The sequence below is a fragment of the Euprymna scolopes genome, chromosome 46 (assembly GCF_053919585.1).
Source record: "Euprymna scolopes isolate OS-2025 chromosome 46, ASM5391958v1, whole genome shotgun sequence".
NCBI classification, from domain to species: domain Eukaryota; kingdom Metazoa; phylum Mollusca; class Cephalopoda; order Sepiida; family Sepiolidae; genus Euprymna; species Euprymna scolopes.
Genome location: NC_136527.1, coordinates 14,831,627 through 14,855,111, shown reverse-complemented (window position 1 = coordinate 14,855,111; position 23,485 = coordinate 14,831,627). Strand labels below are relative to the sequence as shown.

Here is a 23,485-nt window from a genome sequence, read left to right as displayed (position 1 = left end):
CTTGATGAAATTATTTATAAAAAAAATATATGACTTAAGTGCCATCAGCTATAATTGAAACCGAAACCAAAACTTATGACGAATAACACACACGCTATCGTATTTATATATAGATTATTTTATTATTACTACGAGCAGTTGAACTGTTTTAACTTGATTTTGTTTTAAACAAAAAGACAATTAATAAATCATCTTTGGCAGCGGAAAACAGAGAAAAATTTGGCATTGGAAAACAAAGTAACATTTTCCAATACCGATACCATAAAAAGTTCCAATATATACAAGACTACCTGGGACCCATTGGGTCAGTATATGTCATAGCTATAGAATAGTGAGTATCAATAGGAGTATCAATAGGAAATTTGAGTTAAATCTTTATTTCAATTGTGTCTCTTCCGGTTGTGACAGGATGTACATTTCCTGCTGACAGGAAATTATCTATCTATCTACCAACCTACCTATTTCTCTCTCTCTCAATATATATATATATATATATACTACAGAATAGTTTTATTTAACAATCAGTTGTTATGGAAACGTGAGATTGTAAGGTTTACAAAATATTACTGGCAGTAATATTCTATAAGCATTATCCCATCTAAATAAGAATTGCTCGATATACAAGAGAGCAATTAAATTATAGTGATTCAATGAATTTAAAAAAAAAACATCTAAACAAGAATTGCTCGATATGTAAGATAGAGCAAATAAATCAAATTTTAGTTCAATGAATTTAAAAAAACTCTCATTGAAATGAAATGAAGTGGTTGAGTTTCATATCAAAGAATTTTTATTATTCTAAGTCATGGAAAGTCAAAGTAAAAATAATAAATTTATCATGTCTCAAGACAAAGAATGCTTTAGAAAATTAATCTCCTTAACCTATAGGGTTTCGATGTCTACCATATCATCAGAGGAGAGAAAATATTGGCAAATACTTATAAAGGTATGCACCCTATTTGCTAAATAAACATTAGTATATTCTATACAAAATTCCCGATTCTGATTCTTCATAAATCGCTAAATATTTAATTTTTTCCCTGGATATTTTTGTGGGAGATGATTTTAGTTAAAATCAATAAATATTGATTATTTTGTTATTATTACGAGCTGTGAAAGAGTTGGTTTTAAAACAAGATCAAATAAAAAAGAATTTAAATGTAATCCCAAATAGGTGGTGACATTTTTATGAAAAAAAAAAAATTAAATAAAAATAATAAAAAAACACAAAAATAAAAACAAAAAATAAAAATAAAAAAATAAATAAAAAAATAAATAAATAAAAAACAAAAATAAATTAAAAAAATAAAAAACACAAAAATAAAAACAAAAAATAAATAAAAAACAAATAAATAAATAAAAAAATAAAAAATAAAACAAAAAATAAATACATAAAAAAATAAAAATAAAACACAAAAATAAAAAATAAAAAAATAAAAATAAAAATAAAAAACAAAAAATAAATAAATAAACAAAATAAAAATAAAAAACACAAAAATAAAAACAAAAAATAACAATAAAAACAAAAAATAAATAAAAACAAAAAATAAATAAATAAAAAAAAAAATAAAAAACACAAAAATAAAAACAAAAAATAAAAAACAAGAAATAAAAACAAAATAAAAACAAAATAAAAAATAAATAATAAATGAATAAAAATAAAAACAAAAATAAAAACAAAAAAGAAAAAAAAAATTTTTTAAATACAAAAATAAGAAAAATAAAAAATAAAACAAAAAATAAAAAAGCAGAAAAATGAAAATAAAGCAAAAAAATAAAAACAAAAATAAAAAATAAAAACAAAAAACAAAAAAATAAAAACAAAAATTAAAAAAACAGAAAAATAAAAAAAATTTTTAAAAAATAAATTAAACAAATAAATACCAAAAATAAAACCAAAAAAAAAAATTTTTTTTTAATACAAAAATTAAAATTATAAAAAATTTATAAAAAACAAAAAAGCAAAAAAATGAAAATAAAGCAAAAAAATAAAAAAAAACAAAAATAAAAAAATTTAAAAAAAAAACATAAAAAAATTTTTTTTTAAATAAATAAATAAAAAAATAAAAAAACAAAAATAAAAAAGAAACAAAAACAAAAGGAAATAAAAAGATTTTTTTAAATTTCAAAGAATAAAAAAACAAAAAAACAAAAAAATGAAAATAAAGCAAAAACAATAAAACAAAAAATTTAAAAAAAAACAAAAAAATAATTTTTTTTTAAAAATAAATAAATTAAAAAAAGAAAAAAAAAGAAAAAGAAATAAATTAAAAAAATAAAAATAAAAAAGAAACAAAAAAAATAAAAACGTAAAAATTTTAAAAAAGAAAAAAAATTTTAAATAATTTAAAATAAAAAACAAAAAAATTAAACAAAAAACAAAAAAATAAAAACAAAAATTTAAAAAAATAAAAAATAATTTTTTTTTAAATAAATAAATTAAAAAATAAATAAAAAACAAAAAAAAAAATGAAAATAGAGCAAAAAAAAATAAAAACAAAAAATGTAAAAAAAAACAAAAAAATAAAAACAAAAAATTTAAAATAAAAAAATAATTTTTTTAAAATAAATAAATTAAAAAATAAATAAAAAACAAAAAAAATGAAAATAAAGCAAAAAAAATAACAATTAAAAAAAAAAATAATTTTTTTAAAAATAAATAAATTAAAAAAAGGAAAAAAAAAAGAAAAAGAAATAAATAAAAAAAATAAAAAAAACAAAAACAAAAAAAAAGAAACAAAAACATAACTTACTTTGACCAACTGTGTAAGCGTGAGATGGTAATTCTCGGAGACAACAGCTAATAAGAGACTGCGATGAAGTTCCTTTAGGGTGGATCCAAGCACCAGGGAAAATGGTGTGAAGGCCGTCCGCACTTGCTCACTGATCAAATAAAAACGTATAAGTATAAGGTTGAGACTAGTGTGTATATTTTTAATTTTTTAACATGTGGAATAGTGTTACCTTGTGTGTGTATATCTATACATTTTTTTAGCAGTCTATATGCGTTGGTATCTAAATACATTTTTTTAACTTTTGAAATCACGATTCTATAATAATCTATATATCTAGAAAAGTGAAATTATTATTATTTTTTTTATTTAACTTCAGTAAGTTTTAAGAGATCAAGGGAGCTAAATCCTCCTGGAGCTAACACTTGATTCTGTTATGATTCAAATTTATATCCGAGGGCTCTTTTAAGAATAGATGCTGTTCCCTTTATGTTACGTTGTGTGTGTATATATACATTTTTTAACAACGTACATCTTGAATAGTGGGGTTTATTTCTTATTTAACTTCAGTAAGTTTTAAGAGATCAAAGGAGCTAACACTTGAGCGCAGTTCTTTCGGGCTTGTTCCTTGTCTTTTATGTATCTGCCCGCCTGTATGTCTTTGTCATAGAACACTATCATTTTTCCGTTTGATGTTATTAGTGTGTGTGTATATGTAAGTGCATGAGCTTCCTATGGACTCAAAAACGGCTGGACCTATTTTTTAAAAAAAGTCACACAAATGTACTTTATGTGCCTGGCAGTGTTCTTAGAGTGTTCTTTGTAGGAAATGTAGAAATGGCTTCGTTTTATTTTTGCATTATATTTGATTTTCATGAATTGAAGAATTGGACTGTCGTTCTTCATCTGTATGTTTTTTATTTTTTATTTTACTTTAGTTAATTTTAAGAGATCAAGGGAGCTAACTCCTCCTGGAGCTAACACTTGATTCTGTTGATTTAAATTTATATCCGAGGGCTCTTTTAAGAATAGATGCTATTCCTTTTATAGCTGCTATTTGTATCTCGTTACAGCTTGGTCTTCCAGGGATTGCTTCTAAGTATTTCTTATTAAATTTTATTAAACCAGTTGCTCCCGTCACAACTGGTATAATGTTTATTTCTTTCAGAGACCATGTCGTTTTTAGATCATTTTTTAGGTCCTGATATTTTATCTTTTCCCGTTCAGCTCTATTAAGGCCAAAGTCATTTGGGACTGTGACATCGATAATGAGCGCAGTTCTTTCGGGCTTGTTTCATATTACAATATCTGGTTTGATGCTCTTGTCTTTTATGTATCTGCCCGCCTGTATCTTTTTCTGTCTTTTCGTGTACGTGTAAATGCGTGTATGTATATACGTCGTATCATTTAGTTGATCGTCTAGTGTGTATATTTTAACATTTATGCAACAGTTCTAACAGGAAACGATTGACGTGGACATATCGAAACAGTTGTAGACAATCAGTTCTTTTTAACAGCTGTAAATAACACAACACATACATGAATTATTTACGAACATTTATTTTCATGATCCAGCCGGCATCTTAAGAGATTACATGTTTTTACATCTTGGCTGCTTAAAATGATGCTGCTCCCTGTGTCATGGAAAGATCAACTCTCTTTTATGAGTTGTCCGTTCTCTCTGATGTCCAACTAACGACTGACTAGAATCTCCCCAAATCTACATCTCATCCCGTGTCTCATTGCGTGTCTCAGACCAACAGCTGATGTAACCCCAATCTAGTTATTTGTTTATGCGAACCAAAAATCATGTTTACATCTATTTTCTATTTTCACATTCTTTTTGCGATATTGTTATATGTCAATCATTTTTTCCCAATTTAATTGTTTATTTTTCTAATCATAATAATTGATCCAGCGACCCACCATCGCTCGAATCAATTAATAATAATGTCTTGACCCTTGGCCCTGCTTACCACAGTTAACACAGATACTATGCTATGATCACAGTCCAAAGGGTCACATTACATAGGCTACAAAGTCTATTTTGCTCTCTGTCAAGGCAGGATAAACTGGCTTTGGCAGCTCCTGCCCAGATGTGGCAGCAGTATTCCATCCTTGGACGTACTTGGCTCTTATACAGGTAGAGAATTGCATCAGCAGTGAGATATCTACTGGAGCATTAGAAAAATCCCACCATTTTTCCAGTGACCATGGCAACGGATTTGATGTATGTGTTCCATTTCAGATCAGGAGTAAAGGTCAAGCTCAGTAGCTTGTCAAAACAGAGAGCCTCCCCAAGAAGAGAGTCATTCATTTCAATTAATGCCTGATGAGGATCAGAGCATTGATGATGTAAAGATAGAAGCTTGGTTTTAGATGCATTAAAAGTAGTGTTAGGACAATTAATTGGAATTGAGAATCGGAAAAATCTGAGCTTTTTGGGGTATCGGAATCAAAATCGGAAAAAATTTTAGCCTAATTCCCGATGCCAAAATCGATTCCTTAAATTACCTTTTTTATTTGATTTTGGTTTAAGGAACCTCTTCCACTGCTTGCAGTAATAATAAAATAATAAATATTTATTGATTAATAATAATAATAATGTTTTGACCCTTGGCCCTGCTTGCCACAGTTAACACAGATACTACGCTGTTATCACAGTTCAAAGGGTTACAACATTACACATAGAGCAGGATCTAAAAAAAAAAAAAAACACCACAAAAAGAGGAAAAACTGGGCCATAATGAAAATTATAATCGTAACATAGTACTATCGTGATATGTTGCAATATTTTTGGTATAATAGATGAGGGTCGAGATTTACTTACTGCACACCAACGCAAGATGTGACACAAGGTCGGACAGGAAAGGAGAGACCCTCTGGCCTAGAAAAACACTACCTTAAGATCCCCGTTGGCATTACCCAGACAGGGTGCCTCATGCAGCAAGTGATAAACTTGCCCCACCTGAAAGCCAGGTGACAAGGCCTGGGAGGGTGGATCTCCTAGGTAATACTCAGGTGGCATAATTCAGTTCGATAGATCCTGGGCCAGTTCTTGGTCCCGCACATTTCGGGCTGATTGTCAAGAACAGATTCTTGACTGGTAATTTCTACCCAGTCTCGAAGCAACCGAAGCAGCAAAGAGATGCATCCTCATAATTCAAAGGATGTATAAGAGTATGATTACAAAAAATTGGAAGATGCTATTTCTAGACAGGGGTGATAGGAACTGAGCAATCAAATGAAACGACCTGCTACCAACTAATTAGAAACCAGAATCACTCCTTAAAGCATACTAGATCTTTTAAAATTCCTGCACATAATTTTGTATATCTACACGTGAAGGAATTTTTCTCTTTCTCTGCAAACTGTTACAATTTAAAACTGCTACAGATTGGTTATCCAACGGAAATAACTATTCGTTTTCATTTGCAAGCTTCTTTGGATTGATACTGCCTGATACGATCAACATTTGATTGCCATGGTTAATAATATACTAATCTGAAAATACTTCCCTCAAGCTCCTAGAGTTAACAAACAACATGAATGAAAACAAATACATTGAAGTAATTGCCAAGGCTGCTGTGCAAAAGATGGGCTCCCTCTATCGAGCTAGAAGGCTACTCACACCTGAGAGTATCCTGTACCTCTACAAAGCCACTATTCACCCATATATGGAGTATTGTTGCCACATCTGGGCTGGTGCATCTGCTACTAATCCCTCATTCCCAGATAGGGTTCAAAAGAGTCACCAACGTAATAGGTGCCACACTGTCGGCCAAACTCCAACCTCTGTCCCATCACTGAAATGTGGCATCCCCGTGCCTATTTTACAAGTACGTTAATGATAAGTTCTCGGATCCTATATAATATAATAATAAATACGAAATCTGCATTAATAAAAATATCATATTTTACGACCGGGTAATGTGGAGCGGCCTGCTAGTAATAATATAAAATATAAAAATATATAAATAATAATATAAAATTAATATTATAATATACCGTAATATTAAAAATATTATATTAAACTAGAAAATTAGAAAATAAAAAGATTTTTTAAGTGTTTCTAGAGAGATCTAAAAATAGAACAGGAAAGTTTTTTTTTTTTCTTTTTTCGAGGACTCCAGAAGGTTCCAAAATCGTGGTGTTCCATTTTGGAAATTCCAGAAGGTTCCAATCCACATGACTATAAGTAGGCACTAATAGTGTCATAACTCCAGTTATAAAATCAGCTCTGAGAAGGAACGCTAAGTTGGGGGTGACCTTTCAACTATTCATGTCTCCAACCGATTTCCTGGGATAAAATCCAGTTGTTAAAGGAATTAACATGCATAATTTTAAATGTGAATAAACATTTTACTACACTGTTATCTTATCACTCTTTTTCTTTCTCTTGCAAAAAGAGAAGAATGGAGTTGAAGTCGGGACAGCAACGATACGGGTCACGTGCCCCAACGCTCATAGCAGTTCGGACCGTGATTGAAAAAAGGTCTCAAATTTAAATTTTAAATGTCAAAATAAATGGAATTTATTTTTTGTCACTTTTTTAATACAAGCATTGAATTCGAGCCCAGCAGTCCCTGCCGATAAAATCCTACCCATAATGACATCAAGACGAGACCCACCAGTAGACGTAACTGATGTCAAATCAACCTTAGTCACCCATCATTGATGTAACAGCATCCACTAGTCTAAAAGAGGATGTGCTTATCATTTTAACTGTATTGCTAGGCCAAGTCGAACACACGTCTGATGAAGGAATGATTTCTGAAATATTACAATACAGATCTTCTATCTGACCATGCTGACACAATAAAATAATTTGCTTTGTGTTAATCAAATATAACATGTATATAGAAATATGTTTTGAAGCCATCGCAACGCCCCAAAGTATCCTGTACCTATATAAGGCCACTATTCGCCCATGTATGGAGTACTGTTGTCATATTTGGGCTGGTGCATCTGATACTAGTCTCTCGCTCTTAGACAAGGTTCAAAAGAGAGTCGCCAACCTGGTAGGTCCTGAACTGTCATCTAAGCTTCGGCGTCTGTCCCATCAACGAAATTAACCATATTGCCATACCAAGGAGCTAACAACCATTCCAGAGACATCCAAAAACACGCACAAACCAAGTAACTGTACTTACCTGTATTCTGCGGCCGCCAGGTAAGATCGTGTTCCTTCGAGCAAAGCAGATAAAGCCCCCAGTGCACCAAGTCGACACTGAAAAAAAAAAGAAAATAACAAGTTTTGGTTTCAATTATAGCTGAAAGTGGGTTGGTTGGTTGTTTTTGTTTTACGGCATATTTTTTTTTTTTTTTTTTTTTTTATTACATTTTCACCCCAAACAAGGCACATTGCCACTTTGGTGTAGGGGGCTACTATCAGGGGAAACATCTACTGGGGTACTATGTAGGGATTAGGGCAGCGAGATGTTGGTTCACGTTGCACTTGAACTTATGCATGTCAGTACAGTTGGGGAAGCAGTGACCCGGAATGGAATTCCAAAGTCTAGCAGTTCTGGGGAAGAAACTACTGGAGTAGAAAGATCTTTTACATCTAGGGATCTCTACAATGTGGGGGTGGGATTTTGCAGCTTGTCGGGTCTGTCGAGGGTGTTCACGTCGTGGGGGCACAAGTGCTTGCAGTTCTTCAGAGCATTCACCATTATAATACTTGTAGAACAGGCAGAGGGATGCAACGTTTCGACGATGGGACAGAGGCTGAAGCTTAGATGATGCCAGTTTAGGGCCTATCAGATTTGCGACTCTCTTTTGAACCCTGTCAAGGAGCGAGAGACTAGTAGCCGATGCACCGGCCCAAATATGACAGCAATACTCCATACATGGGCGAATAGTGGCCTTATAGAGGTACAGGATACTTTCGGGTGTATCAACCCTTTTCGGGTTATTGTGTCAAAATGAATAGCAATTGTCTGATATGAGGGGTTTTCGTTAGTTTCACTCTTTTATATACAAACCATGAACAAACACGTGGGACCACAAGGATAGCGTGAATTTTATAAAGTCACTCAAATAAAAGATAGAGATGACTTCATTTCGTAAATCAGAGACATTATAATCTAGGGAGTATATAAAAAGTTATAAGACACGGTACTCCCCCCCCTCAAAAAAAAGCCTTTGCTGGACATACAAAAAAGTGCATACACACACACTAACACACACACTTACACATTTTCGGTTTTATATGATAGATGAAAGAGTCCACTATGGACTTTCCACAGCACAGTGGGCCCAAAGGGGGGGTCAAGCGGACATTTCACTATAAATTAGAAAAAACTACTTCATTTATAGCCATAAGGGCTTTTTAGAACCTTATGAGGAAGTAGAGGACAGGAAAAAACATTTCCCAAAAATTTTTGAAATTTTGGGGGGTCAAGGGGGCAGAAAGCCTGGTTTTTAGGCAATCTGGCCAAAATCCAAAAAAACGAGTTTCTTGACAGAACTCGTCAAATAATATCGATGTAGGGGCCATTTAGGGTTTGTTAGAACCGAATGAGGGAGTAGAAGACAGAAAAAAACATTTCTCTAAAATTTTTGAAATTTTGGGGGGTCTGGCCAAAATCCAAAAAACACGTTTTTTGACAGAACTTGTTAAATAATACTGATACGGAGGCCATTTTGGGCTTGTTAGAACCGTACAAGGCGTGGAATGTAGAGAAGTCAATTTTACATGCATAATTTTCAAATTTTTGGGAGTCTGGGTGCCTCAACCCCTAATTTTGAGAAATCGGGTCAACATTCCGGGAAACAGGTTTTTCAACGTAAAAGGCCTAAGAATGTGTTTTGGAACAGAATTTGCAAGAAAGTTCATAATAAATCCGCAGCTATGTAATAACTAGTGGTGGGACGATTAATCGGAATCGGAATCGTTAATCGTAAGAATCGTGTATTTTGGGAGGTATCGGAATCGGAATCGCATCGTTAAAAAATACCTTAATTTTCCGATTCCTTCATTACGATTCTTTTAGTCTGATGCTGAAAAAAAGAAAAAAAATTCCTGATATTTCTAACCGCAAGAGAGAAATAAAAAGAAACCAAAGAAATTCACTATTAACAGGGCAATGCTTAGTGCCCCTCCCTTACAAGGTTCATTCATTCAGATCTATTGTAATCAAAACTACAAAAGAGTTAACTTGAAAAGAAGTATGCAGGGCTCTATATTGCGAGTAAAAATAAAAAAAACGCTTATTTTTTTGGCGATTGTTTTTTTTTACTGACAAATCTAATACTGAATGAAAATGCTTTTTCAACTTATATTTTCTTAAAATAAAACGAGCAAAGTCAAATTATTTAAACAGTAAAAGGTTTAATAGAACAATATACTTTTTTTTTTCTTTTTTTAAAAGAAGGCTTTTGAAAGAAATATCTCTAAAATGAAATTGATCACGTTGTTTTATTTCACAAAGTTTTGACAGTAGTCGGTTTCTTTTGAAGTTTCAAAAAAATCGACCCCATACCTATCTCTACCAAACCTAAAGTTATTAAATAACCCCTTCGTTAATTTAAGGGTAATTAATTCAATTCAGTCAAGTTTTTTTTTTTTTAATTTCATTGAAATAAAATCCATTATTTTTTTTTCTCCAGAAAGATAAAACCCTGAATTTGATTATATTAAAAGCAGAATAATATAATCTTTTTTCTAGAATTTTAAATTTAAAATAAAAGTGTTTTGCGCAGTTCTTTGCCGAACGAAAAAGAAATTAATATATTTTTAAAAGGTTTTGTAATCAGTTAATTTTTATGTCTAAATAATATTTACGATTAATTAAATAATTTCATTTTAAAAAGTATTTATAAATAGAATTTTACTAAGGACTTATAGTTGGGTTTGTATTACTGTACACATAGATTCGAAAAAGTTGTCAAAAAACAAATATATAACAAATATGTTATCAAAGGCAAGATAAGTTATTTTTCTACCTAACTTGATATATTTTTCGGGTTTTTATTCAATGTAACATGTTTATTCAGCTCGAAAAGCATACAGTGTTTACCAATGTATTGGAAAATTCAAAATGGCGCCCGACACTCTCTTTAACACGGTAAGTTTGGGAAAAGATGTTATAAATAATAAACTATACAAAATACTGCTAGAAACTCGCTCAATATATGTTACCGTGACATATTTTGATATATATTCGGTGTTTTTTTTTTAATAGTATTTTGTCTAGTTTATTATTTGTAACACCTTTTCCCGAACTTACCATGTTAAAGAGAGTGTCGGGCGCCATTTTGAATTTTCCAATACATCGGTAAACACTGCATGTTTTTGAGCTGAATAAACATGTTACATTGAATAAAAACAAAACAAATATATCCAGTTTGGTAGAAAAGTAACTTATCTTGCCTTTGATAATATTTGTTTGTTATATATTTGTTTTTTGACAACTTTTTCGAATCTATGTGTACAGTAATACAAACCCGGTTATTTTGTATCTACGGCGCCATGTCACGTGGTATATATATATATTTTTTTTTCATTACGCACGTTCATTTATAAATTATTAAATTAAATATTTATCTTTTTTATATTTAATTAGTATATATTTTCTTTCTCTTCCGCTATATTTTTTTTATTTAATTCATTAAATCTGTTAATTATGAGGACCAAAATAATGAATCGTGTGTATTTATTCTCTAATTTTCTTGTTTTTGTTCTGTTATATAAATTCTATTTTATTTGTTTTTTCTCTGAAGGATAAATTCTATTTTCTTTGAGTTTTTTTTTTCTGTATTCCAATTAAGTAAAATAAATTTTCTCTAGAATAAATTTTGCTAATTTTTCCGTTTAGTTTGCTATATAATAATTTTATTTAATCCAAAACACGACGGTGTAGACATAAAATATCTCTTCCAAAGTTAGGGAACATATTTGGGAACTACCGACCATAAGTATAAAACTACCTGGTATATTTCAAAACAATAAATTCCTTAGGAATCGGAATCGGAATCGTACTTGGTATCGGAATCGTTAATCAATATTTTCCTGGAATCGGAATCGTATAAAAATTAGGAATCGTCCCAACACTAGTAATAACGATTCGATACGCACTGTAATTCAATATTGAAAAACATAATGAACTATGAATAGAATGATCAATAACGTAACTTGGAACAAAATAGACCCTAAATAAAAAGAATCAGTAAGACAAGAAGGCAACTAGTGCTTCGTATTCGCTGTTGCATTGATGAAGTGCTTCCTTCAACTCATCACAGCTTCGTATTGTGTGACCTGCTCCTTTACAATGAGTGCACTGTAGTCGTTCACATACTTTCAACACCATAGGGTCGCTTTTATCCCACAGTCTGTTAATACAATCGGATAAATTGTCAAATTGACTTGTTTTCCGTGCATAGTTCATTCGATACTGCCTCAGGAATTTGTTATTTGCTTCAATGCCACACTCCGTAAAGTTCAGCAAACCTTTGCCGTCGTTCTGTTCAATAAGTTCCGCACTGTGACCAAGAACAACGTGTGCACTTGGACTGATTTGAATCCACGATATCTTATTGACAAGAAGGTATGTTTCACGGCAAAACTCCTGAAATTCAGCAACCCTGACGTTCTTGTTCGAGTTGTTTATCATTAGAATAACCGCCATACGAAGTATAATGCGGTCAATCTTTAACTTCAATTCGGTGTTATCAATTCCATCAGTCAACAACCTTCTGTTGCTAGTATTGAGCATAAGTGACGCCACATTTCCTGTCGTAGACGTACCCCCGTGACCTGTTGGATCAGGTTTCTCCATGGTGATTGATGTCTCTTCCTTTACCTTGGTCTGGATTTGTTCCTTCGCTTGTTTTAGAAATGCCAATGCTCTAGTGATACGGTTGGATACGTCCATCTTTGCTTCTGACCATGAATAATGTCCTGCAGTGGCATGATAACAAATCTTGAAGATCCATCCAAAGCATCTCAGCAAATTATGGAGAGGATGCAAGTTGTTGATATCTTCGATGGTAATAGGATCCTGGGTGATACCTTTGCGATCATCATAATCACCAACCTTTCGGTTTTCTGGAAGATGGATTCCTTTCTCACAGAGGGCTAGTGTTTGTTCCAAGGAACGATCAATTTTGAAACCAGTGGTGATACAGACAGAATCATGACATTGTTCTTTACTGTATGTACACAAGCAACAAAATGCCCCACCCAAACCAGATATAAGACTATGCATCTTACCATCAATCATAGACATAGTTGCATCGACCTTGATATTCACCGGTTTGCTGTGATGTTGGACAATGAATTCACAATCCTTTCTCTCTTTCTGGATGTCTGTAACGATATCAAGGTTCTCTCTGTTTTCGTTTCCCATCAGTAGCATCACGGGGCGACAAGACGAGGAAGATGCATGCGAAGGATTCTCCCATACCAATTCACCATATGATGTGCTAGAATTTGGATTTATCATGAAAACAGTTAAGTTTCAGGTGTTTTAAAGGCCAGATTTGGATTCTACACCCCAAAAACATAGGAAAAGTGGTATGGGTCATATATGTGGAAAAAAATTTGATTAGTTATATGAATATACGCGTTTGACGATTTTTGCTGGATACACAAAATTACAATAATTGGGTATCCTCAATATTTTTTATTACGTCAGAATTAATATGGTGCCCGAGAGTGAATTTTTTTGTCCAATTGGATTATGATAGTGCTATTTGTCTAGATTCTTATATGTGAAGCATAAATTTTTTTATCTCGGGCTTTTTTTGCAATCGTCGGTGAAAGTGTACAGACCGGGGTCAAATTTCGGGCTTTTTTTAAGGAAAAAACTGTTAATCTGTGTCATAAATTTTCCGGAAAATCCCACAAAAGAGGCCCAATAGCTGACCATAGATCCAACTTTTCGCATTTAATTCAATTTTAGACATCTGGCCTTATTTTTTGATACTACAGAAACTGAACTTTGCACTTTTCTAAGTTTTATAGTCATTTGGGGAAGTTGCAAAAATTCCATATGTCCGCTTGCGAACTCACTGTGCACAGGTCCCGCTAGTATCTCTGATTTCTAAACCAAATTTTAAATTCCATAGACTGAGCAGGTCAAACGCTCAGTTCAATGTTTATAATTGCCCAATCTTTATCGTAAAGCTTAATTTGTTGATAACAGTTTGAGACCATTATGTAAGGGTTGGTTGGTTGGTTGTTTTTGTTTACGGCATATCAACCCTTTTCGGGTTAATTAATGCCGAAATCCAAAAATTTTGAAGAAAACTTTTTTAATAGAATATATCTGTTGTTTTCAAGTCAGTTTCTATTTAACCCATAGTTGGGACTCTAACAGGTACTACCACTCCGGGTCAGAGTGGACCTGGGAGCAATGGTAATTAAAGGGTGACTCCACACTCCCCAAAGCCCGCAAGCTGGGGCTTCACTACTGGATATAGTTTAAGGTCATATCCAGGACCTAAAATATATAGATATATATATATATGTATTGATATAATAGCATGTTTTCTATATTTTATAAAATACTAGCGGGGGTACCCGGCGTTGCCCGAGTGTTTGTTTCCGGGACGGGAGGGGGGGGGCTAGTTTTAAAAAATGTTATGGTAGGTAAGTAGGAAGGATCAAACCCGGAGTCATGAGTAAAAGTAGGAAAATAGTGTGAAAAAAAAAACAAAAAAAACATCTGCAACGTTAACAGTTCGGCCACCAAGAAAAGTCCATTCCAGTTGTTTAGGAAAAAAAAACAAAAAAAAAACGACTACGGTAGGTCGGCGCAAACGTGAAAATATAATGTGAATTGTCCAGCATGCTAACCACTACGCCACAGAGCACTGCAGCTTAGTTTAGTGATTTTAAATAACTTCACATGAAAGAACTACGAAACCAAACCGGTGTTCTCTTCTCAACTGTTCCTTGTGAACGATCCCCAAACGGTGTTAAGTGGTGGCAGGGGGAGGAGGAATTTATTAGAGAGAAAATATTTTACCAGTTCCATTGATCTTAACCGATTTTGGCCGTGACTTCTCAGCAGAAAAAGTATAGAAATCTAAGATTATCGAGGAATTTGAGAAATAATAAGCCTATAACACACCTCAGATATTGTTCTGCCATTTGTGCATATTATATTTGCATGAAATATCTTGATTTTTAATCCTATTAAGGTCAAAATCATACGGGGAAAAAATGAGTTCATTTTATTTATATAGAGATATATTAATACGATGGCGCGTGTTATCTATCTATATATATAAAACGCAAAACGAGTGCATGAGTTTTTGTATGTCCAAGAAACGCTTTTTTTTTCGGGGGGGGGGGGTGAGAGCGAGGATTACTATATATATATATATATATATATATAGAATTGTTTATATACCTCCTAGATAATAATATCTAGGACTTGTGAACGCGCGTTGCATCTAGATTTATTTACGTCGACTTTTACACAAGTCTTGCTATTTCGGCCTCTATCGGGTTGCTTCGTCTTTTTCGTATAAAAGCAAAACTGATGTGAAAGCAATGGACGTTTGGTCAATATAAGTGCGGAATTTCATTTCCTCTGACCTAATTAAATTCGCTGCGCACCTGATCTGAGAGTACATCTTTCAAACTCCTTAGCCTAACGTTCACAAGAAACATAAGTTGGAACAATTACATTGAAAGCGTTGCCAGGGCCGCTGTGAAGAAGGTAGGCCACCATTCACCTATGTATGGAGTATTGCTATCACATTTGGGCTGGTGCATCTGCTACTAGTCTCTCACTCCTAGACAAGGTTCAAAAGAGAGTCGCCAACCTGATAGGTCCTGAACTACCATCTAAGCTTCAGCCTCTGTCCCATCGACGTAATGTTGCATCCCTCTGCCTTTTCTACAAGTATTTTAATGGTGAATGCTCTGACGAACTGCAGACACTTGTGTTCCCACAATGTAGACATCCTCGACAAACCCAACAGGTAGCTAAATCGCACCCCCACACAGTAGAGATCCCTAGATGTAGGAGATATTTCTACTCCAGTAGTTTCTTCCCCAAAACCGCTAAACTCTGGAATTCCATTCCAGGCCACTGCTTCCCCAACTGTACTGACATGCAGAAGTTCAAGTGTAACGTGATCCGACACCTTGCTGCCCAAATCCCGACATAGTACCCCAGTAGTTGTTGCCCCTGATAGTAGTCCCCTATACCAAAGTGGCAATGTGCCTTGTTTGGGGTAAAAATGTAATAAAAAAAAAATTTTTTAAATTAAAAAAAAAAAAAATGCCAGTTTATAAACGTTAAATTGAAATTGGTTTCAGTGACTTTCCTTTCGTGGGTGAGTTTGTCGCCTACCTACCAAACCTTTTTTTTCTTCTTTTCTTTTTTTTTTACTTTACTTTTTCTACTTTTTGCATCATGGTCGCTGCTTTTTTTATTTCTTCAATTTTTTAAAAGAAGTTTAACATAGGGTTTGGATCTACCCCCCCCACACACACACAAAACACTTACAAACACCCGGACAATGCCGGGTACCCCCGCTAGCATTATATAAAATATATACATATATATTAATACGATATCATGTGTGTTAGCCATTATATATGAAAATAATTAACATTGAAATTTAAAGCAGGCGGGCTCTCTCTACCATGCTAGAAAACTACTCATGCCTGAAAGTATCCTGTAGCTCTATAAGGCCACCATTTAACCCATGTATGGAGTACTGTTGTCACATTTGGGCTGGTGCATCTGCTATTAGTCTCTCGCTTCTTGACAGGGTCCAAAAGAGAGTCGCCAACCTGATAGGTCCTGAACTGTCATCTAGGCTTCAGCCTCTGTCCCATCGATGAAATGTTGCATCCCTCTGCCTGTTCTACAAGTATTTTAATGGTGAATGCACTGACGAACTACAAGCACTTGTACCCCCTCGATGTGAACAAACCCGACAAGCAGCTAAATCCCACCCCTTCAAGCCTTCTACTCCAATAGTTTCTTCCCCAGAACTGCTAGACTTTGGAACTCCCTTACGGGATTCTGCTTTCCACAATTGCACTGACATGCAGAAGTTCAAGTGTAATGTGAACAAACATCTTGCTCCTCATCTCCCTTCATAATACCCCTGCAACTTATGTCCCCAATAGTAGTGAAAATTTGAATTTAAAAAAAAAAAAGAAAAATATGATATTTTTTTTCAAGTTGATTTAATTTTTATTTTTACATGTATGTCTGACTGGTGATCATCTAGCTATATAAAATGGACAGTTAATTTTTTTTTTTTACACAGGTATTGTTAAGGAATGGAGAGAGAGAGAGAGAGAGAGAGGGGGGGGGAAGAGGTGAGTTATAGTGTAGACACATTGACCGGAAGTAAAAGATCAGCTGATTTGATTGTGTGTGAGTCATGTGATCAGGTTAGCTGAATCGTGGAGATTTGATTTGGACTCAGAAGACAACGGACGGCTTCCCGTTGTCTCCTCCTCTTCACGGGGGGGGGGGGGATGAACGCTGACAACCCACACAGGCCGATTTCACTTTCCACCTTCTGCAGGACATCTGGGAAAAGAGTGAAATAAACTATAGAACTAATTCCTTGTCTTGGAGTGATTGAATCTTCATCCAAAAACAGGTATCAAGTCTCCCTCCAGGACGAGAAATTCCAGATGGTCCAACATCGAAGAAGCAGAGGTAGGTTCTGAAAATACATGTCACTCACACACGATTCCCTTTATGATACAACATAAATATATAATATAACACGTCATCTCTTCTAATCCATTATTAGAGATGACGCAACAAACACTCAACCCTTTATTATAGAGCAACAACGTAACACACTCAATTTGGAGCCGTAAGCGACCAGACCAACCAGCAAGGGTGGGTTTTAAAACAAACACTCATATCCCTTATGATACGACAACGTAACAGTATCACCACATTATCAAGGCCAAGAGGCCACTCGAGGATAAGGGTTAAAGAATGTACAGTAGAAATTGGACAATATAGTAATCATTAGTAATGAAAATTCGGTAAATTTGATAACTTATATGGAACGGCTCATCAAGAACTTATTTACGTTAGACTTGAAGACAACCATATTGTAGTCAGCCGGAAAACAGGAAAACGGAAGACAATTCCACAGGCGTGCAGTTCTAAGAAAGAAGCTTTGTTCATGGAATCTACGTTTAGGTTTAGGCACAGATAAAGAGTGGGAGGAATTATTGATAGTGTTTTCAGCTAGACGAGTGTTTCTTGTGAAAGTTTGGCGAGGGGGGACCACAGACTGAAGCTCAGTCGAACACTTTCCATGAAAATAACGATATATCAGATATTTCGTTTATGAATAAATATAAGACACTTTTGTTTATTTTATTTTATTATATATGCTTCAACAAAATGGGGGTTAGTGGCAGAGGGTGGGTCGCAAACTGTGTCAATCTGTGTCTCGCTTCTGTCCGTCTGTCTGTTGCTTTGTTTCGCTCTCCTCTTTTTATTGGTATCACTTCGACCTATTAACCTTTTCCTCGCCAGCTTTTGTATATTGTTTTCCATTCTCTGGGTCAACCTGTGACCTGTGGAATTCTCTTCCGTTTGCCTGTTTTCCAACCGACCACAATTTGGTCATCTTCAAGTCCAACATAAACAAGTTCTTGATGAGCCGTTCCCCTTAAGTAATCCAATTTACCAAATTTCCACTACGAACGATTACTACGATATTGTCCCATTGACTACTGTACACTCATTAACCCTTATCCTCGAGTGGCCTCTGGGCCTTGATAAGGAATAAGTCTTTTGTAAAAAAAAAAAAAAAATCAATTTGACTGTAAAATAGACAATTTCACTTTTTTTTTTAATTTTCTTCCTTGGATTTTTACTTTATGTTATGGAGGTGTTTATTCCGAAAGCCGTTCTTAACACAGAGGTTGGGGGGGGGGGGTTATACTACACTGGGTTAGGTCGTAAAAAACATGAAAAGAAAAAGTATGGAAGCATAGAATTCATACAATAAAAAAAAATACCAATTACAGAATATGTTTATTCAAGTTGATATATTACATATTTTGTCAAACTATTTATTTACACATCTCTCAATTTAGGTATGGAAGCATAGAATTGATACAATTTTCAATTACATTTTGTGTTTTTTTTATTTTGCTGCCAAGACTAAACTTGTTTCCTTCAATAATTACAAGAAACCTTCTCTACCACCAACAGCAATGGCCAGTGACTCTTTATCTGAAAGCAGATCTTTCAAACTCTTCGGCCTAACGTTCACAGGGAACATGAGTTGGAACAATTACATCGAGGGCATTGCCAGGACCGCTGCAAAAAAGGTAGGTTCTCTCTACCATGCTAGAAAACTACTTACGCCTGAAAGTATCCTGTATCTCTATAAGGCCACCATTCGCTCATGTATGGAGTATTGTTGTCATATTTGGGCTGGTGCATCTGCTACTAGTCTCTCACTCCTTGACAGGGTCCAAAAGAGAGTCGCTAACCTAATAAGTCCTGAACTGTCATCTTGCTGCCCAACTCCCTACATAGTACTTCTGTAGCTTATGTCCCTGATAAGTTTTGGTTTTGTTTGTTTTGTTTTTTTTTAAATATAGTCATCTTTTTTTTTTTTTATTTAAATCTTTGTAATCTATTAGGATCTTTTTTTTTATCAATTATTATTTTTTTTTATTGTTTAATCACATATCTTTTTATCAAAATAAAAACAAATTTTTTAAAAAATTTTAATCGCATATCTTTTCAAATAACTGTTTAGGTACTTGTACAGTTTAGTCAAGACATTAAAAAATGAAAATATATTTTTTCAAACATTTAAGTTTTGGTTTTTGTTTTTGTTAAATATAGTTTGTTTTTTTTTGTTTTTTTTAATCATATAACTGTTTATTTTTATTAAGTTAATATATATTTCGGCAAACTATTTAGATATTTTAAAAATATATTTATTTACAGAAACATGAAAAAAAAAAATATGAACAGAAAATAGTTTAACAGTTTTAAAACAAAAATTCAAACAAAAAATAAGTATGAATGCCGAAACAGTTATTTTTAAATCGGTGACGGCATAAACAAAGCTAACAATATTTGAAAAAAACAAAAGTAAATATATTTGAAAAAATAAATTAACAAAAAATTTTTTAAATTTATAAAAATATATAAAATACATAAACTTTTTTATTGATTATTTTTTTTAAAAATTTTTAATTCAAAGAACTATGTTTAATTATGTTTTTTATTATCGTTTCATCTATTTGGTTTTTTAAAAAAATTTTTTTTTATTACATTTTCACCCCAAACAAGGCACATTGCTACTTTGGTGTAGGGGGCTACTATCAGGGTCAGCAACTACTGGGGCACTATGTAGGGATTTGGGCAACAAGATATCGGTTCACGTTGCACTTGAACTTCTGCATGTCAGTACAGTTAGGGAAGCAGGATCCTGGAATGGAATTCCAGAGTCTAGCGGTTCTGGGGGAAGAAATTATTGGAGTAGAAAGATCTTTTACACCTAGGGATCTCTACTGTGTGGGGGTGGGATTTAGCTACCTGTCGGGTTTGTCGAGGGTGTCTATGTCATGGGGGCACAAGTGTCTGCAGTTCGTCAGAGCATTCACCATTAAAATACTTGTAGAACAAGCAGAGGTATGCAACGTTTCGTCGATGGGACAGAGGCTGAAGCTTAGATGGTAGTTCAGGGCCTATCAGATTGGCGACTTCTTTTTGAACCTTGTCTAGGAGCGAGAGACTAGTAGTAGACGCACCAGCCCAGATGTGACAACAATACTCCATACATGGGCGAATGGTGGCCTTATAGAGGTACAGGATACTTTCAGGTGTCAGTAGTTTTCTAGCACGGTAGAGAGAGAGCTTACCTTTTTTGCAGCGGCCCTGGCAATGTTTTCAATATAATTGTTCCAGCTTATGTTTCCTGTGAACGTTAGGCCAAGCAGTTTGAAAGATGTACTCTCAGACAGGGAGTCACTGGCCATTGCTATTGGTGGCAGAGAAGGTTTCTTGTAGTTATTGAAGGAAACAAGTTGAACATAGTTCTTTGAAAGGGTTAGATATGTTTCGGATGTGGGACCATGTTTACGATCCAACAGCCTTGTCAAACCTTACAGAAAACCTTTATTTAGATATTTTAAAAACGTGACATAAAAAAAACTATGAACATTTTTTACAGTTTAAAAAAAGGTGAATGTGACACAGAAAATAGTCTAACAATCAAAAATATGTATCACATATGTTAAAAAAATATGTTTCACATATGTTAAAAAAATATGTATCACATATGTTAAAAAAATATGTATCACATATGTTAAAAAAATATGTATCACATATGTTAAAAAAATATGTTTCACATATGTTAAAAAAATATGTTTCACATATGTTAAAAAAATATGTATCACATATGTTAAAAAAATATGTATCACATATGTTAAAAAAATATGTATCACATATGTTAAAAAAATATGTATCACATATGTTAAAAAAATATGTTTCACATATGTTAAAAAAATATGTTTCACATATGTTAAAAAAATATGTATCACATATGTTAAAAAAATATGTTTCACATATGTTAAAAAAATATGTATCACATATGTTAAAAAAATATGTTTCACATATGTTAAAAAAATATGTATCACATATGTTAAAAAAATATGTATCACATATGTTAAAAAAATATGTATCACATATGTTAAAAAAATATGTATCACATGTTAAAAAAATATGTATCACATATGTTAAAAAAATATGTATCACATATGTTAAAAAAATATGTTTCACATATGTTAAAAAAATATGTATCACATATGTTAAAAAAATATGTATCACATATGTTAAAAAAATATGTTTCACATATGTTAAAAAAATATGTATCACATATGTTAAAAAAATATGTATCACATATGTTAAAAAAATATGTTTCACATATGTTAAAAAAATATGTTTCACATATGTTAAAAAAATATGTATCACATATGTTAAAAAAATATGTTTCACATATGTTAAAAAAATATGTATCACATATGTTAAAAAAATATGTATCACATATGTTAAAAAAATATGTTTCACACATGTTAAAAAAATTCAAACAAAAAAATAAGTAGGAATGATATTGCCGAAACAGTTATTTTTAAATCGGAGACGCCAAAACAAAACTAACTATATTTGAAAAAAAGTAAATATGTTGGAAAAAATAAATTAACAAAAATTTTTTTAAATTTATAAAAATATATAAAATACATAAACTTTTTTATCGATTATCGTCAGACCTTACAGAAAACCCTTATCTTCGAGTGGCCCTTTTCTGTAAGGTCTGACGAGGCTGTTGGATAGTAAACAGATAAACCAAACAGATAAAACAGTAATAAAAAAATAAAACACATATTTGCTCTGCAATAGTATTGAGCACTCTCTTCAGGTTTTTACTAATTACCAGTTTTACTATCTCTCTCTCTCTCTCTCTCTATATATATATATATATATAGTGGGGGAAAGACATGGCTGGTTACTCTTAATGCATCTAAAACCAAGCTCCTATCTTTACATCATCAATGCTCTGATCCCCATCTGGCATCAATTGAAATGGATGGCTCTCGTCTTGGGGAGGCTCCATGTTTTGACAAGCTTCTGAGTTTGACTTTTACTCCTGATCTGAAATGGAATACGTACATCAAATCTGTTGCCAAGGACGCTGGGAAAATGGTGGGATCCTTCTATTGCTCCAGAAGATATCTCACTACTGATGCAATTCTCTATCTGTATAAAAGCCAGGTACGTCCAAAGATGGAGTACTGCTGCCACATCTGTGTTGGAGCTGCTAAAAACAGCCTATCCTGCCTTCACAGAGTACAAAATAGACTCTGTGGCTTAGTGGGGGATGTCCTTTTCTCTTCCCTGCAACCTCTCTCCCACAGAAGAGACGTTGCGAGCCTGTCTTTGTTTTATCGTTATTTCCATGGCAAGTGCTTGTCTGAACTCCAATCTCTGCTCCCCTCTCGCCAATTTTCCCCTATCTTTATCTGTGTCTAAATCCAAACGTAGATTCCATGAGCAAAGCTTCTTTCTTAGAAGTGCACGCCTGTAGAACTCTCTTCCGTTTGCCTGTTTCCCACCTGACTACAACTTTGATGTCTTCAAGTCCAACATAAACAAATTCCTGACAAACCGCCCCCTTTAAGTAAGACACTCTATCAAAACCCCCAATACTAATGATTACTACAATACTATCCCATTGATTACTGTACACGCAATAACCCTTATCCCCGAGTGGCTTCCGGGCCTTGATAAGGGGTGACCTCCATGTAAAAAAAAAATATATATATATATATATATAGATATGTGCTTAAAAAATAAAAAAAATAATTGATAAAAAAGGGGTAAAAAAATAAACATAAAATATTATTGACGATTGTATCGATTCTGTGCTTCCATACCTCAATTGAGAGACGCGGGTGCCAACTTCCGGCGTGTTTGAAAGTTAGGGTCTCCTTTTATGCACTATTACCAAAAAATGGTTATTTTTTGCTTGGTTATCTCCCTTACATAATCATCTTTTATTGCTCCATTAGCGCCCTTAATTTTAGCCGAGATATACAATGAACATACCTTCGGTGATGGATCCCTGATGATAATGGTCAATAACGAACGGACATGTTGTGTGTTTCCGATTACAGGTAGATCTGGAACAAACGACATCCAATAACCAAATATTAACTTGCGATCCGTGAACTGTAAAAGAAATATTTAATTAAGTGGTAATGATATCTATATATA

General features: G+C 33.3%; 1 protein-coding gene across 1 annotated transcript in view; it reads right to left on the bottom strand.

Annotated features, from left to right (window-relative positions):
• LOC145270750 (HEAT repeat-containing protein 6-like) overlaps window positions 1-23,485 on the bottom strand; it is a 138,828-nt gene that overhangs the window by 76,783 nt on the left and 38,560 nt on the right. Inside the window, exons 8-10 of the mRNA XM_080126350.1 lie at window positions 23,318-23,440; window positions 7,886-7,962; window positions 2,754-2,883 (exon numbers count right to left, since the gene is read on the bottom strand). Of these exons, the coding sequence (XP_079982476.1) occupies window positions 2,754-2,883; window positions 7,886-7,962; window positions 23,318-23,440 (330 nt within the window). The remainder of the gene's footprint in view (window positions 1-2,753; window positions 2,884-7,885; window positions 7,963-23,317; window positions 23,441-23,485) is intronic.